General features: G+C 45.1%; 1 protein-coding gene across 3 annotated transcripts in view; it reads right to left on the bottom strand.

Annotated features, from left to right (window-relative positions):
• The window catches only part of RAPGEF5 (Rap guanine nucleotide exchange factor 5), a 151656-nt gene that overhangs the window by 42629 nt on the left and 90928 nt on the right, over positions 1–18099 (bottom strand). For 2 of the 3 annotated variants that reach the window (XM_042888225.1, XM_042888227.1), the window contains 2 exons: positions 16193–16299; positions 15782–15870 (listed from right to left, as the gene is read on the bottom strand). In XM_042888225.1, coding sequence (XP_042744159.1) covers positions 15782–15870; positions 16193–16299 — 196 coding nt within the window. Of the gene's footprint in view, positions 1–15781; positions 15871–16192; positions 16303–18099 lie in introns of all 3 variants that reach the window. The other variant, XM_042888226.1, reaches the window with a different exon arrangement.

The following is an 18099-nucleotide window of genomic DNA, read 5'->3' as shown; positions in this document are numbered from 1 at the left end:
GCAGAGGAGACAGGCATGCAGCAGTAACAGCACAGCGTGCCCGCACAGCCCTCACTTGTGCCTCACCTCCAGCAGGCACACAGCCCATCACCCTGATCCCAAAAGTCAGACAAGCAAACACAGTGCAATTTTCTTCTTTTTCTCTTCTTTCACCTGGACTTTATTGTATCCCTGTCATCACCTCCACCTCCAGGCACCCAAAGGGATGCAGTACCCTCCAGTCCAGATCCTCTATGCCACCACGCCCAGGTGACACTGAGAGCTGTCATTGCTCTGCAGGGACCTTTCGCTGCCTGTAAGCATCACTGCCCATCCCAGGCAGCGCTCACCAGCAGTGCACTATAAGGGCTGCACCACCTGCCCCTGCAAGCCCCATCATGCCAATGGGTGCGGTAAGGCTCCTTCTACCAGGTTCACTGGCTCAGTATGCACTTGAGTTTAAAGGGAATGCTAAAATTAGATGAGACATTTGACTTTCAGAAAGTTAATAGAAAGTAATATGTACTTAATCTAATATGTACTTTTCATCCGTGCTGTCCAAAACTCATTGTGCTGAGAAAGAACCAGGTTTCAAGTTCAACATGTCCTTCTCTTTGCTGAGCTGGAAGACCTTCTCTTGGGGAACAGTAACCTTCAGATCTCATATTCTATATAAATACATAAACTGTCATCTCTTCTTGCCGATTCTTTATTTTTGATCTCCAACTTGAGGTACTGCCACTTAAATCTTTAAAGTAGTGCCTAACGACAGGCTCAAAGGTACACAGCATTTGGACAATATCTAGTCCAGTGGATTGCAGTGACAAGCACAATATAGTAACCACAGGGTAAAGGCCAAATGACACTTAGAAATGCCACATCTCAAGCTCTGCAGGTCAGTGCAATGCCTTGGATTCAGTGTGCAGAATTATCCTCATAACCACTGCTAGCTGCTTTCCATACCAACTGGAGCACTAGGTCCCTGGAGGGACAGAAATGTACAGATCTGCTCTGTGTATTTTGAAAAGTGTTTAGCAAGAAACTTTGATCCATTATTTTTCCCCTACAAAGAAGCAACGGGAAATTTCTTTGTGCTTCAGCCTGAGGAAGGAGATATAAGAAGAATCTTGTTTGCCCCTGGGACCCGAATTATCATAAATATGCTAAGCAGTGAGCTCCACAACATGTGGCACTAGAGCATGTGCTGCAAACAGTGCACACTGCTGCTGCCTGCCTTCCTTCCTCTCCCCAGTATGTTCCCATGGGATGCAACCCCACAGACGAGTATCATAGCACCCACAGGGGAGCTGTGGTTTGTCTCCCCATGTGGTAAATGGGCTCCAAAAAAAACCCATACATGTCATGGTGGTGGTGGTGAAACACGCTGCATTAATTGCAAACTTACATACACTACATATATGTGCCTAAATCACGAACCTGAAATTGCACTTGGTATGCTGAGACACCCAAATCATTCCAGTGACTGGTTAACATGTAATTAAAGACAGCATTTCTCCTTTGATCACTGACAATTACAATACAAGACAGCATGTTTTTCAATATCTAACAACTTCAAACCAAAGGGTTTGTCAGTACAACCTTGTCCTGACAGCAGAATGAAAAAGCAAGAAAAGGTTCCTGCCTGCACTCCTTAAAGATCACACAGGGCTGAGACAAAAGCCAAACAGATGCTATCCGTCATTCAGCTGCTTGTGAGCATCATAATACTTTCATGGCTGTTTTATTCCCAGCAGCAAAAAAGGTGCTGCTGTGCAGTAACCTCTGGCTGTTTGCAAATATGGTCATTGAGTGTTGCACTTATAAAAAAGAACATCTTTATTTCCATAAATTTCAAATAATTTGTCTCATTGGGGAGTTCAGCATTAGGTCTTTGACTCAGCTGCACCATAATTACTCAGGGATTTTATTTGATGGCTTTGCTTATTTCAGTGAAATAAATCTGGGATATTAAGCAATTACCGGATGAAAGCCTAGTAGGATCATTTTCTAAAGGTAACTACTCAATTTTGTCATTATTTTAGAATTTGTTTTTGTGCTACTGCATTATTTAATTACAAAAACTACACTAAGAAAACAATTCTGGGATAAATACAACTTTGCACTTGGAAAAGAAAAAAAAAAAAGAGCTGTACTTACCAGTCTTAACTAGGCCCTGTATTTTTCATGCATAACCTGTGAAACATCTAACAAGAGATACAGTCTGTACCCTGTAGAAATCGTTTGGTCAGTATCCTGCTTCATCCACCCTGCCAGCTGCTCTATGGATTTCCACGGGGCACAAAGGAATTTCTTTGGCTTAGATGAAAACTGTGCCTTCCTGGGCTCAGGGTCTGTATTTCACCAGCACACACCTGGCAGTGATTAGCGCTCAGTGCCATCTCCCATTTCTACAGCTTGTCAATCCAAGGTATCATGCATGGGACACCAGAGCATTTGGCCTCCTGCCAGAGAGCCAAAGCCATCAAATTTATCAAGTTAGATAGCAAACCCAATGTAAAGTCCCTTTTGCTTTCAAAATTCTAAACCCTTTTCAAATCAAATCAAAGGCCAACAGTGGCGCAGTTTCTACAACACCTTTACTCCTATCAATATAATAAAGTTATCATCTTTTCCTTCAGAATTCCTTGTTTTCTCCTGTTCCTTATGGGAATATCATTCACAGAACTGGGCTGTCTGCCCAACTGCCTGGCAGCCTTGCTTTCCTTTGCCCTGGAATTTTCAAATCTGTTGGCAAATTTCAAACAAATTTGAAGCAGAGGCTGCAAATTCTCAAAGATACTGTGCTTCTACAAGTAATGAAAGTAAGTGCATGTGCAGTAATTTGCAGAGACACATTACTCTCTCATTCAAGAAAAGGCTGCACATATGCAAAGATACGTTTTCAGACATAAACCAGCTCAGCCAGAAGAGACAAAGCCAGAGCACCTCGAGCTGCTCTTGGCAGGACTGTTCCTTAGACCAAAATATACCATCTCCAACATTAGGACTAGCAGCATCACCAAGATACATTCCATGCTTAAAATTCTGCAAACTGTATCCACAACCAGTTCCTCTAACAAGGAGTCTTGCTGCTGCTGTTCTCATCTCTGCTGCACCACACTGCTGTGCAGTGTCCTGGCAGAGCACAGGGATTTTCTGGGCAGGGCATTGCCTATTTCTTTATGCTTGCACAGCACCAACCAAGGGCTCTGAGTCTGCTGAATGCCCATAACACGGAAAATGACAACTCAAAATGTCTTTCTGCATTTCTTTCTGTTCATTAAACTGCTTTGATTATTCAGCTGTTCACTGAGGCCAGTTATAAAAATCTTGTTGTAATTTTTCCTCATATCATTCGTAACTATTCTAGAGAAAATCAGCAATTATGTGATGACTATCTCTTACATTCACTGGCCCATGGGCATGGGCTGGTAGCCTATAGCTTCTTTCAGCTCACATACCAGTGAGTGTGCATTTAATTTTAATAAGAGTCCCTCTAGGAGAAGGTAGCAAGGCATCTTAAAGGAAGGCTCTGAGGATTACATATAACTCTTCAGCTGGCTAAGTACCTCCTATATAAGAGCATATATTTAAAAGCACTTTTCCAAATCGGCTTTTAGAAACACATCAGCAAGTACAGCAAATATACAGGAGTCGGAATCAATTCTACTAGGAGCGGCTGTTTCAAAGACAAAGCAGCCCACATCCCAAAAGGACAATGAAGTACAATATGCAAGCTCATTTAATCACTGTATCCAATTACATGTAGGAATAAATCATCGCACACATGCCTATGTCTGAATTTTAAAAAGTAAATAAATCATGAATAGTCACACTGAAAGCTGCAAGCCCCTAGATTCACAGATTAGCAGGGGAAGTGGGGCATTTACTTCCCATTTGAAATGAAAATACCCCAAAACCACCAAAGCCACCTAATTATTTTAAGATAAATACAAAAGCTGTCATTTTTTTGTTCAGATTGAGGCTTGAAAGCACAGATTGACATTCTCTGCAGTCAGATAAACACACTGGAAGTCTTCCAGGTGATGTATTTCACTACCAGTATACTATGCTGGTTGAACAATCTCAAAATGTTCTTCACTTTGAGACACAGACAATCTGCTGATCTGTAACTGTAGGCACACCAATTGCCTCTCTGCCTCTGAAAATGTTAGCCCTAGATGAAATAACTTCATGATTGTTCTAAGCTACAAGTTCTACTTTATTTTGATAACCTGAAGTACCTCTACAGCACACAAATGGGCTCGCTTCACACTAACTCTTTTCACAGATACTACAAATCCACAAGCCATACGTTGACAAATGTTGACCTCAATTGAGCTTGTACATGACCTAATAAAGGTCTTCCCCAGCCTCTCTGCCCTGATCGATGCCCGGCACTCCCTTAAGGCACAGAGCTTTGGAAGAGAAGCAGGCTCTCCTGCTAGCACCACAAATAACAGGACTTTGGGCAACAGCTCCCTCATCCCATACTTACATGACAGTACTTTCCAGGAGGAACTGAATTCTTACAATTTGTCAGGAAAACCCAATACAGCAGTTTCCTGCAAAGCTAATGCCACTTTCATGCTTTTCAAAGCTTTTAGAAAACTGTTATTAAATATTTATTGCTCTTTGTAATCAAGTATATAGTTTTAACTTCCCAAATTGCATCTTACTAACCTGGATTCCCTGAACAGATTTGCAGTCCTTTATACTGAGATGTTAAATCAAATGCCCTACGGCCCATCCGCATGTCAAAACCCTCAACTGAATATGAAGATCAGACTCATTAACACCAGCTGAATCTGCATGCACACATCAAAGAAAAAAACACAAAACTGTTTGAAATATTTGCATAAACTCCATAAGCAACTCATAAGATGTGCCAGAAGTTTTGCTTAGGGAGATGGGTCACTAGACTGAAGACTGTAAGAAAATTTGGTTTGCAACCAGTGACACCACACAGATCTCAGGAAAATGCATTTTTGCAGCTTTGCAACAGAAGAAGTACTTGGGGGAGCACTGAAGTTCTGGGGAACAACTGGAGAGTCTCCATGCAAAATGCCCTTTCCTCCTTAACCATCCCAGGACTAAGGCCCACAACCCAACAACTGCATATAGGTTCTTTGGGGCTTCTGTCTACCTCAAGCTTCGGGTGGGAAGAGGGCAGGGAAGGAAACTAGGAGCCTGCAGCACACAACAGGATGGCAAGGAGATGGAGGAGCACAAGGAGAAGCTGTGGTCATCTTGAGAGGCTAAATATTTTTATTTACTGTAACTGGGGGTTTACATGCTTTGGGATATGCAAAACATCACTGCACTCTTACTGCTGCTGCAAGAGTTTGAAAGAAAATCCCATGGCAACAGAATTCTGATAAATGCTGTTTGTTTGTGGCTGGTTCTTTTTGCTGTTGTTTGTTTGCTTGCTGCTTCCAGCTTGTGGCTGTGCATCCCGTATGCTGTACCAACCGCAACAACAAAAAAAATCCCATAGACAAGGCTTGCATTGGGATGGGAAACAAATCCAACAGAGGCCTCATTATTGTATTGATGCTGGGGCTCTGATGTCATGGCTGGGAAAGAGCAAAAACAGTATCTGCATTTCTGTTTGTAGCTGCAACATTTCCTAGAGACCGCTCACACAGCCCTAAATCCTCAGGAGTGGGTAGAGGTTATGGGAAAGAGGGCTGTTGGATCACTGAGGAACAGGAGGAGAAAGGGGGGGGGGGGGGAATGGCATGGAAGGATGCAGGGAACAGATAAAAAAAAGAAACTGAAAAAGCAATTAGAATTTGAGGTATACTGGCCTCCAGCCATCCTGGGTCAGACGGCATGATTTCTCCATAATTACACCTCTAATTTCTGCCAATTTGTATTTGCATCAAAACTCAAGTTCAAGCAAAGGAATAAAGTCACAGCTGATCCCAAGTGTTGTCATGAGCAAGTGTAAGATTTACATTATTAGCTTCCATCAAAATGAGATCCATCAGAACTGCTACTTTATTTACATTGATCCATTTCTCCCATCCTGCCACCCTCCAATGTCTCTGTCAACGTGTCCTTGAAAACAAGGCAGAACATTCTCGCTTCAGAGGCAGAGCACTGCTCGGGGAAGATCCCATGCTGTTTCTGAGCTGAGACAAGGTCATCTCCTGATCTCAGTTCAGCTCAGGAGACTGCATGAGCTGCTGCCACAGCCACCACTCACACAGGTATTTTTCATCTTGTCTGTGAGATGGGACAAGCAATTTACTTCACTGCAGTAACTGATGCTATTCCAAAAAGCTTTCTGCCAGCAGCAGCTATAGTCCATGAGGACTACTGACGTGCCATAAGAAACCTTGGGCTGTCAGCAATGTAATTCTATTCCTATTTCAATCTGTGAAACACTTAAAACTGACTTAAAAAACATGAAGGATTGCCTCCAATGCCAACCATGCTGACTCTCCCAAAAGGTGATACACAACCCAACAGATACCCAACTGCATCAAGCCTTCTTTTCTGAAAAAAAATGTTGCCATTTAAAGCCTGTCTGTCCATCAAGTGAAATCCGTAAGCTCGTAATGTTTTTGGATTTATACAAAGGGCATTCCAGTTGAATATTTACTTTCTAGACAGGCACCTGAGCTCTTGCAAAACTATTCCCACTACAATCATCTATTCCTATATCCAATAGCTGAGCTTCTGACTTGCCCACTGAAAACAAAATCCAGCAAGACCACGTTAACCACAACAGAATCCCAGCTAACCGCAGCCAGCAAAGTGCAAATGTGGCTGAGTTGCTGTTGCCACAGCTGTTCTTCTCTTCTCTTAAAGTCAGACATGGTAGAGAAAGCAGCATCCAGAGGCACAGCCAAGCTCCACTGCACGATAACCCAGAGCATGCTGCAAATGTTAGTAACAGAGGGCATGACGGGTAGCTTAGTCAGGTAACTATAATCACAGTTTGGCTGCAGTCAAAAGCAGCCCTGCCCATGCTCATTAAAAGACTGAGGCTGCTACTTCTGTAACACCATGAGACTGTCTGAGAGGAGGGCGTGCAAAGGAGCATTGTGGGGGAAGGAGGAATTAATAGCGTGAGAGTAAATTTAGTTCACAGGGGGGAGAAAGCAGCTTTGAAGAACAGATTTCCTTCAGATTTTTGATCCAGAACCTTAAAGCACAGGTCCTGCATCTACAGTGGCTCCAGCTCCCACCCTGTGGGCGAGGAATGAACACGCTCTTTATATTCCTCAGAAATTGTGAATCTCACAAAAAAATCATTGTATTGTAGCAACACTGAGCACTGGAAACACTGCAATTCAGGCCCTGAAGACAGTGCATGATCTGTGTTCTTGGACTCAATGATGTAGCAATTATTTCAAGATAGTTTTATGTTTTCAGCGTTGCTACATGAAAACTCTCCCACTGTGCAAACTTCTTTCCTCAGAAATCGTTCAGAGAACCATACCCACGATTCACAACATAACAGACAGGCAGCTTTTGGGAAGGAGTGCTTTGCTCTATTCTGCAAACAAGTTCACTCCTTAGCAGCCACAGCAGAGTGCTAACAGTGTGACAGGAGTCATTAACAACAAACAGCCCTACTTAGGGCAGCAGGCGGTGAACTGCTGCGCTGTGGAAGACAAATGAAAAAAAGAGAGTATTGCAGACAAGAGTTCAGGTTTTTTAGCAGTCTACAGCAGCAAGAGGCTACAGATCAGGGTTTAATAGTGGAAAGTTTGAAGAAGGAAGGAAAGGAGGACAACACTAAGTGTGAGGATGAGTAAATACTGAGAAAAGATGTGAAGGGCACCATGTGTATGCAAGGCCATATGTGAGGTTGAGATCATCTAGAAAGTTGTGTCACCTTCACAGCAGGGCTGTCCTATCTCTTCATATATTTCACATTTCGATGTTTAAATCCACTGCCATATGGAAATGGAGTCCAAGCTGACAGGAAGCCAACACAAGCACAGTTCAGACTCATTTCAGCATCTGGGTACCTTTCTGCATTATACCAACATCAACGTTGACTTTCTTGGCTTTGATAATCTTACTACTGACTACATCATGATGCCATCTCTTCTGCTTCTGTTTTGCCCAGAGGATGAGGCTCCAATCCCCTTCAGCTGACAGGGTTTCAGCAAGCTGCTGGCACTCCACATCATAGAAAGGAACAAATTTAACCTCACTCACTTTCTGCTCTTTGCTGAGTAGGAAATGCAGCCTACATGTGTATATGAGCATGCCACAGAGAAAGGAGGACAATGTTGCTTTATGCTCACTGCTCACTGTGTGCTCAACAGAGCTGAACTCCACTCTGCATCTGCAAGATGCAACACTGACTGCAATGGAAGGGATCTGGTACACTTTGTCCCCAGATTTGTAGCTGTCAAACTGGGTAGACCTCCTGTACAGCATTTAAGGCAGACAGGGACCCAACCCAAGTGGCTGGCATACTTCTAAGATGAAAAAAGTTATCAAAACAAATCACATTATCTATAAAGCACATCTTCATAGCAAGTAATTTCACACTATTCTTTCATAATGTCTCCTTATCACTTTTGCACACAGCAAGACGTGACAACTAGTCACTAAGAATGTTATGATCTAATTGACTAATATTTGGTGGGTAGCTTTTTCCTCTGCAAATTTGACTCAAAGCATGAAAAATACCCTCCTGTCAAAGTTACTCTTGCACAAGGCATAAAATGTTTATTTATGGTGCCTGAGATGTCAGGGTGCCAAAATGTACCTACTTGCTCCTAAGCAAACTGAAACCATGGGCCTAGTGGCTCATCCCATGGGGTGAGCTCACCTCGTGAGAAGTGTTTGAGGTGATGAACTGAAAAAATACCACCGGTATCTTTGGAGAGAGCCCTGAGCACTGACACAACAGGACATTCGTGGTTCCTGTGCTGACATCAGGAAACCTGCAGCAGGAACACTGGGTTCATGAGTACACAGCAGCGCCTGCCCACAGTACCATGGACAGGACATATTCCTGGAGGAGCAGGGAACTGACTTGTAGAGCTCCCCAGTCACTGGGTTCAATGGTGCAGCATCCAGGAGCAGCATTTATCATTCTCTGCCTTTCCAAGAAATTGCCCTAAACTAGTGCATGAGGGCAAAAACACCCACAAAACCTTCTCAGGCTTTGCATCCTCATTTCGCAGAAATAACTGTCTGAGCTCCTGCCAGGAGACAGTATCACAGACACATTCCGCTTGCTGGCATTTCCTATTAGCTTAGGCACCACAGCGTGTGACATGCTGTCTGTAGTGAATCCCAGACGTGGCACTCCTTCTGCAGGCTGATTCAGCTCACTAATGTGACAGAAAATAATACCAGCAAAGGAGAAAAACAGTTTCCTACTAAGAAAGATAGATCTACTTGGCACAAGGTCAAACCAAGTATATTGGGGAGAAGGGCTACATGGCGCTGAACAGGACAACCAATGGAGGCTGTTGCCATCTCAGCAGAAGCCAGCGCCTGATCTCAACCTAACCCCAGGCTCTCACTCTTCTCGTCCCTGCTCTAGGCACCATGGGGCCGTTGGCAAAGCCATTCAGCATACTGCTACCAGCTGAGCAGCTAACTTGTGCAGTTGTCCCAACTGAAGAAAACAGAGCCTTATCACACATGCAATTTAGAACCTGATTAACTGTTTGCAAACTGCAGCATGCTGCATACAATGCATTGCCAGATCAAGGATCCTCACAAAACAGAATCAGGTCTTGGTCAACGTCCAACAGAGTATGCCCAGAGGAAGAAAAACAAAACAAATACCAAGATGACTTCCTCCCTCCTTTATACCATACTAACTTCCAATAATCGGCAGTGTAGATTTCCCAAACTGGAAGTTACACCCACATCACTGCAGTGATGGAATTTTTGCCAGGATTACAGCCAATTTGTCTTTAAATCCTTCCAAACTTTGGTTTCCATAAAATGCTCACAAAATTGAGTCTCACTGTTTAGCTGTACATTGTATATAATATTATATTTTCTAGAACATATTTTCTAGTTCTAAAACCAATAATGTCGCTATGTTACAAAGCACTTCCTACATATAACAAATAATGAATAATCTTTCCATATACACCTTCCCCAGATAATTCACGATCTTACAGACTGCACCACATCCCTTCTTTACAGATATTGCTTTCCTATGCTGAACAGCCCTAGACTATTTAGTCTCAGATCTACTTAATCTATACTTGTAATCAACCTTGTTGCCCTTTTCATGCTTTTTCTAGTTCATTTATAACCTTTCTGAGCCACATAGAAGAAGGAGCCATAGTATATATCTATATTACACAGTTATACAATGGTGTAACTATGGTTCTTGCTCATCTTCTTTCCTAACTGTCCCAAATATCATTTTCCTCTTTAATCAGTGCTGAACAAAATTTTCCAAGAACTATTTACACCGTCTCCAAAGACCTAATTTCTGCACGATATTTGCTAATTCAGCATCTCCACTGAATATGTATAACAAGGATCCATTTTTCTCCATGTTAGAGAATTCATTACTTTGCATTTACCAAAGTTGGATCTCATCTGCAAATTCATCACCCAGTTGTGCAGATTTTTGCTCCTTTTATCTTTCTTCAGCCACAAGGTTGGCTTGAGGGGGCCTGCTTCCAGCTCATATTCCCAGTCCCAACTGCCAAACTTTTATTCCTTTCATAAGGCTATTTTTGTGTTGGACCAGCTTCCTGATCTGACCTACCTTGCGCAGACCCCCAGCAATTCCAGTCAGTAGGATGGCAGGACGAGACCACACAGAGGCAGAGATAACAGGGTGTATAGGAACCTTGCATGGCCACTGGAGATGAAGCAATGGCTTCACTTATCATGAAATTTTCAAACAGTATTATCAGCACATTCTGTTACATCTGTCTCAACCCACACTCAGCAGCATCCCAGTCTTCTCTGGCAGCTTCTCTCCATTTTGACTGTTGACAATTCACTATAATTTTCCTTTCTCTTGGCACTATATTCCTGTGTGCCTTTCTTCCTACTGCTTTTACTGTAATGCTATGAATCTCCCAGCACAAAGTCAGAATTTGAGGATGCAGTTTTGCACGCTATTCCAACTCTTGCAAGCAATCATGGCTGCTAGAGGAATTGGTCCCTCTGTCCTCTGTCCTGCTGTCCCCCCATTTCCCACCCTGTGCTACCCTGTCTCCCCTGGGACAGGGACAAAGTTTGTGTTTAAGTAAACTGATCAGTCTTAACACTAACAAAAATTTAGTATTTCTTGGGCCACTGCCAACCAAGACCAGTTCCCTGCTCAGAGCAAGCACAAAATGACACAGCAGTCCGGACCAGCACAGCAGGACCAGTGCAACCACAGTAATGGGCTGGGGAAAGCTGAGCAGCCGCCTTCAATCTCAGTGCCAGCTTACGCAGGAATAATGCATCCATAAAATGACAATCTTACTGCCTAGACGCTCCCCAAATAGAATCATTTCTTTTAATTGGCATCACATTTTCAACCTTCCTCTACCACGGAAGCTGATTTATATGATAGATTATATGGCACTATTAGGAGTTCAGCAATTTCATATCTCAGTTCCTTTAGAAGTCTTTGGGGAGTAACATCTGATCCTGGTGATTTGTAACTATTCATTTTATTGATTTATTCTAAACCTACTTCTACTGACACTTCAATATGAGAAAGCTTAGACTCATTGTGCATGAAGAAACAGACCTGTGCAAAAAACTCCTCATGTCCCTGTACAGTGAGCAGTGAGACAAATGATTATTTTAGTTTTTCTGCTATTGTCACACCAGCGTTGCTCCATGCGTACAAACTCTGCTAAAGCCTTATTCCTCAGTGTGGGGCATGGCACCAACATGCACTTAGTCTACTCAGTTCATCAACTTTTCCCAGGACTTTTACAGTATTGGTCAGAATGATGACAAAAAGCATTTCAGTATGGACAAGCAGTAGAAGATAGGACTAGTGGGTATTGACTCTCTCCATTCTAAAGGCTGGAAAATAGGACCGCAAAGTGTTAGGTAAATATTTGCTCCCCTTGATATCAGTCTCTATGAATCAGACATAATCATGTTCACTTTGTGGCCATCACCAGAGCATGCTTTTAACACGTTTTATTCATCAGGAACAAAGCACAGTGAGCAAGAATCCTAACAGCATTCTTTGCAACAAAGAAACAACATCAAAAAGTAATCAGATCTTTTTTTTTTTTTCCTTCTTTTTTCTTGGATTATTAAACAAAATTCAATGCCTAGGAGAAGCAGAGGTATATCCTTTTCTGGCATCACCATTCAGCAGCTCTCTTTGACTGCATCTGCTCACACAGGACAGCACAGCTCTCCTCTCAGAGGTACACACAGCTTCTCAGTGGGTGCCACCACCTCAACCGAAGTCCTATCTTTGGTGCAAGTGCAGGAAGAGAAGGAATTAAACAAAAGTAACCTCTACTTAAGTAGCACTTACAGTCCAAATAGACATGGTCTGAGAGTACCTCCTTCCCTGATGCAAGGGTATGATCCAAAAGCTAAAACTACCTGCATGTATGAGGGGAGAATTCTCACTAATCCCAGAACCATTCATTCACAGTCCCAGACACAATGACACAGCATGGAACAAATGTCGCTAGTCCTTCATTTTCCAATTTTAAAGATATACAGACCGCATCTACACCTTTACACATCTATTTTAGACAGGTCATGAGAATTCATCTTCTTTTTCTGTCCCATCAATCGTTATTCAAGCATTCATCACAGAATTGTGAAATATCCTAAATTGGAGGAGACCCACAAGGGTGATCTGCCATCCTAATTTCCGTGGAAGCCTGTGGGTGTGATGACCATTGTGTCATTCCAGAGGTGGTCAAACACTGAATGCTGTCACTGTGAGGCAAGAGGTATGCTCAAACAGCAACCAGCCAGAGGATACTCAAAGAACAGACCAAAAATAGCATCCAAGGAAGGAAATGTTTCTCACATCCAGGTTAGAAAAGCTTTTGCAGAAGAGAAAAACTTACCTGAAAGAAATACTGCAGTCAACGGGATGGCTTTCAAGATCCTGAGACGCTAAGATTTGGCTTCTTGGAGATTACTCATTCAAATCCTGATCCTCAATGAGGATTAGCCAGGAGGCATGCCTAGCATTTTCTGCCTAGTTATTGACTTATTTCAGGGGCCTCACTATTCAATTCTTAAACTGTGCAAGCAGCAGGCACCCCAGTGACTCCAACAATCATAGAGATTATTCAAAAAAGTTGACAGTTACAGAAATGGAAGAATTTCCAACCATGTCACAGCAGGAAACAAAAGGAATGGTTTTCTTGGGAGGTGGTATGTGACAGGCCACAGCAACCTAACAAAAAAAAAACTCCTTTTGAGATAGAAGACTGTAAGGATTGTTAGTAGCAAGTCCCCATTTACGATGCTGCCATGAGAGCTCACATGTATTACTAATAAAGTCATTACCAAAAACTCCTGTAATTAAACAGTTATTAAGTACGGCAGCTTGAAGAGTATTGCAAAACTCAGACTTTCAAGACATCTTTGCCACAAAAGACATCTGAACTACAGGATAATTCAGGTATGCACATGGTAATGTCTCCTTTAGCATCCTTAGCTGCTGTAACAGCACTCAGTCATATCAGAGACACTGGGACTCCTCAGGATGGCTGGAAGTGTCCCCAACTCTCTATCAGAGCAGATGCTCTGAGAGCAGAATGCTTCAGGTATCTTACTATGGGATTAGCAGCAAATGCAGAGTGCTGTGAGGCCTGGGCTAGGCACTAGTTGACTTACTGAAGAGCCCCAGGGCCTTCCTTTATTCTCAGAGCTACAAACTCTTCTGTCTGGGACTAGAGAATGTCTGGATCTACTGACACCATTCAGCCATGTCAATGGTAAGGAAGTGGTACTCCATGGCCACTCTAGCCCCAAGAGAATGCAGATGTTCTCTGTAGTGACCACTGAGGGCTGTAATTATGATTTGTTATAGAAAAGGCAAGAAAACATGTGAAATGTCCCTTACTGTGAATCCATGCCAAGGACCAAACAGAACAACAGCTCCTGTGCATGAGGATATTTAACAAATACTCTTTCCAAATTACATTTCAGATAAGCAAACCAGGTGGGGGCTGCAGGGAAAACAGGAGGCTGAAGAAGTCATCCTGGAACTGAAAAATCAGCAGCAGGAGCAGCGGCAGCTGGGTACATCATTTTCCTTTTCTGTTCCACTAAGCTATGTCTGCAAAGACACAAACCTGAGGGGCCTTCCAACTCTACCATCCTCTATGATGGGCCAGAATGAGCTACTTTAACCACAGCTATTTTGTTTGAGCCCCGGGACCCAGTGAGCCCTGGTCATAAAGCAGAGCAAATTGTTTCTTTCTCAGAGGAGATGCAGTAAGGCAAGATAGGTGAGGAGACTCCAATCTGCCTCTAAATACTTAAAACTAAGTATTTAAAAAACTAGTCAAGCAGTGGCTTTAGCACTGGTTTTGATGGCAGTTTACCAGCCCCTCTCTGTAACAATAAGAACAGGCTTACGAACTGCCTCCTGCTGACAGGAAGAGACCAAACAGGGGAAGAACAGAAAAGATAATACAGGTGAGAATGTATTTAGCACCTAATGCTTTGTGTAAGGAGTTCTTTGTACTTAAAAACACTGAAATACAATGCATAACGCTAGTGAAAGTCTCACTGTTTTTCAGCAAGATTATGAGCTTATAAAAAATAGCTGAGGCAGTCTCTAAGGGCGGGTCACTGATGTCTCTCAGTCTGCAGGCAATAAACATTCATGGGGAAACTTATTCTGGATCTAACATTTGATCTTAAGGGCCAGCTAAGGACCCTCCCCACACTGCCTATAGAACCAGGCTGACATCATCCACAGAAGCAAAACAATCACAGCCTCCCTCTGCACTAAATATTAATGTCTAGGCAGACAAAAGCAGCACCACGAATACCATCATAATACCACTACCAGACACTCCATATATTTCTTCAGGGCATTCATGCATCTTCGCTAGGAAGATGCCCATTGTCCCACGTTAAACTAATGACTTGTTCCAAGAACCCAATCCTGGCACTCCTCTGGGAATCACAGATGTTATTTATATTTGCAGTCACTTAAAAGGATTAAAGTCTGTTTATTCTCAGTAATCCCATTTGTAGAGAGAGACATATGCAGGCACCAGGAGCATGCACGTGAACCCTGTTGGGGCGCAATGGAACGCCAGGCTCCATGCACAGTCAGTGCCTCTCTCGGATCCTTGGGATGTGGGACCTGGGGAGCTCTCGGCAGCCCCTCCACTTTCATTAAGCTCTATGGGAATTGCAGGCACTCCTGATGAACTACTACAGGAGCTCCTGTGACAGCGAGCCATGCATGGAGCCAGGAGATCCCACTGAAAATTAAACTGCATGTCAAGTAGCCCGATCAATATAATCATTGCTCCGGGCTGGAACAAATTGCAATGTCTGGTTGAAGACACATAAGTACAGCATCAGCTCCACAGCATTAGGAGGAAATTTATAAGCCACACTTGAAGAGCGCGCCGAAGCGATGGCAAATCGAGCAGCAGCGCGGAGGCTGAAGCCGAGTGCCGGGCTGTGACGGAGGCTTCAGGCCCGGGGACGGCACCCGCTCCACTCTGCACGAAGTTGCCTCCCGGCTGCCTGCACCCCGAGGCCGCGTGCCGCACGTTCTCGTTTTGCTCGCCCCGTGCCAGCGTCGGGAAGCGGCCGGTTTCCAGTCGGTGTAACCGCATCGCCCCCCGCCCCCTCTCGGCCGCCCGGGACCCCGCGCGCTTCTTACCCGTCTCTTTGTCCTGCGCGGCTTCCAGGTGCAGGTCGCTCAGGAGATGCTCTAAAATCTTCTCCGGCGTCCCCGACACCACCACGTACCTGTCGGAAAGCAGAGAATCCCCGGAGTCATCCTCCGTGGAGGACTGCGAGCGGCTGCTCCACTCGTCTTCCTCGTCCTCCTCGTCGATGTACTTGAAGTACGGCACGTCGAAGGTGGGCAGCGGCCGCTCCGCAGCCAGCGTCTCGGGCACCCGCGCCCGGCCGCTCCCCATGGCTCCCGGCTCAGCGCTGCCGCCCCTACGCGCGCCCCCCGGGGGCCATCGCCCTGCCGGGGCCGCAGCCCCGCCCGGGAGCCGCCGCCGCCGCCGCCTCGCACAGCGCCCGGCCCGGCCCCGCGCAGCCCCGAGCCGCGGTGCCTTACCTCCCGCGCCGCTCGGGGGCCGGGCTGCGTGACCACACCTTCCGCAGCACCAGTGCGGGGCCGGCCTCCTCCCGCGGCCGCTCGCGGCCGCCTCCATCGTCCGCTTGCTGCTAGACAGACAGACAGACAGACAGACAGTCGTCAGTAGCCGCTCTGCGAGCAGTTCCCGGCCCCCAGCCCAGGGTGACGCTCAACGTTAAGTGTGAACGTGGCCAGCGCTCCCCAGAGCTCCGCCGATAGCTTACGGCTGATGTGCGTTCTATAGAGCTCCGCTTCCGCAGTTAAACAAAGGCAGTAAGCCGTTGGGGTAGGCACTCAATGAAAGCATCTGTGGAAATGTTTTGTGCGCAGATTTCCCTTCCCTTGCAACAACTTTTGAACTCGGGCAGCACGCCGGCACAGAGAGCGGAGCGCGGCGGCAGCCTCCGGCAGAGCCCGAGCTGCGCTGCGAAGTGCGGCCGTGCCGGCACATCCCGCAACCCGAACGCTGCCGCAGCGCAGGAGCCGAGCTCCGGGACAGGCTGTGTCTGAGCCCCGGCTCTGCCCTGCTTTAGTCTGAGCGTTCAGCGTGTCAGACAAACATTCCGATTCTTTGATTTCTGCTAAGAGCCGGTCGGTCTAACTGCTGGCATGCTCCAAGACGCAGACGTGCCCTGGACAAGTTTTTTCTCTCTGCAAACAACGTGCAGGATTGATCTGTGAAATATCTGCAAGGGCGGGCATGCAGGTGCCGCACCACTTAACATCAAATCCTCACTGTAAGGCTCCCAAAGGACATCAGTGAGGAGCCACACTGCAAGAATACTGAAGCATAACTGCAATCTTCTGTCTCACAGCCACGGGTTGGTGCTGCCTGCATGTACAGAAAGCTGCGCTGAGAGAAGCAGCAGAAGAGAAAGAACCCATGAGCAAGAACCAGGCACAGCATTACCACTGCTCAGTAGCAGGGAAGTTTATATACATGCATCCACTTCTCTGTCTCTGGCATCCTTTGAGCCCTGATACTCATTCCCTGTGCTCACTAACACTGTGATCTGCAGCATGAATGGGGCGTGCGTGTGCTTACACATCTATCTCACACAGATGGAAATGGCCTTTAAGCTCAACAACAGACATGACACACATGAGCAGTGAGTGAGCATAGAGCACCATGAGAGAGAAGGCTCTGCTGCACTGAGCAGTGTCTGTCCCAGAGGGCAGCGCTCCTACTACAGCATCCCACAGGCAGCATCACGTCCAAAAAGCCTTTGGATAACTGTATGCAAATTCACTGTGTGCAGCACCCCAGTGGGGAGATTCTCACACAGCACTTCTTTTTGTCCTTGCCCTTTTCATCAATTGTCAGGGAAGAATAACAAGCAACCTATTGTATCAGGAATCATTATTTCCACAAAGTCCTGAGGAGGAGCAGAGAATTTCTTCATTTTGATCTCCACTGTTGTAAATAATTTCACTCGAGGAGAGCAATTATTGCTTCATTACAATCCCACTTATATACAACATAACTCTGTGTTCAGCCAGACCCTTTAATCACACCACAAGCAACAACAATTAACCTGCACAAAGAAAAACCCAGAGACAAGTACTGTGGATTCTCCCACTATTCACAAGTTCTGATTTCACGACAGATATTATTCTAAAATGACACAAAGCCACGCTCCATTTCTTGGAATCCTGAACAGTCTGTGAAATAATTAATCTCTCTGGCAGCCAGTCAGGCTGCTCTCAGTGCACTCCATCCAGCGGTGGATGAGGACAGGGCCTCCAGGTGACAGCAGCATGTGCTGAGGAGCAGGGTAGCCCCCCGCTGAGCCTTACAAGCCAGCATGCTGACTCCAGTGACATTTCCACAACGCTGACAATGAACTAGACCTCCCAGCACTTGTTCAGACCATTACACAGCCCTC

This window comes from Lagopus leucura, unplaced genomic scaffold (assembly GCF_019238085.1).
Source record: "Lagopus leucura isolate 7727_CA_CO unplaced genomic scaffold, USGS_WTPT01 Super-Scaffold_100157, whole genome shotgun sequence".
NCBI classification, from domain to species: Eukaryota; Metazoa; Chordata; class Aves; order Galliformes; family Phasianidae; genus Lagopus; species Lagopus leucura.
Note: the sequence above shows the minus strand (reverse complement) of the source record. Positions and strands in the feature narration are given on the sequence as shown.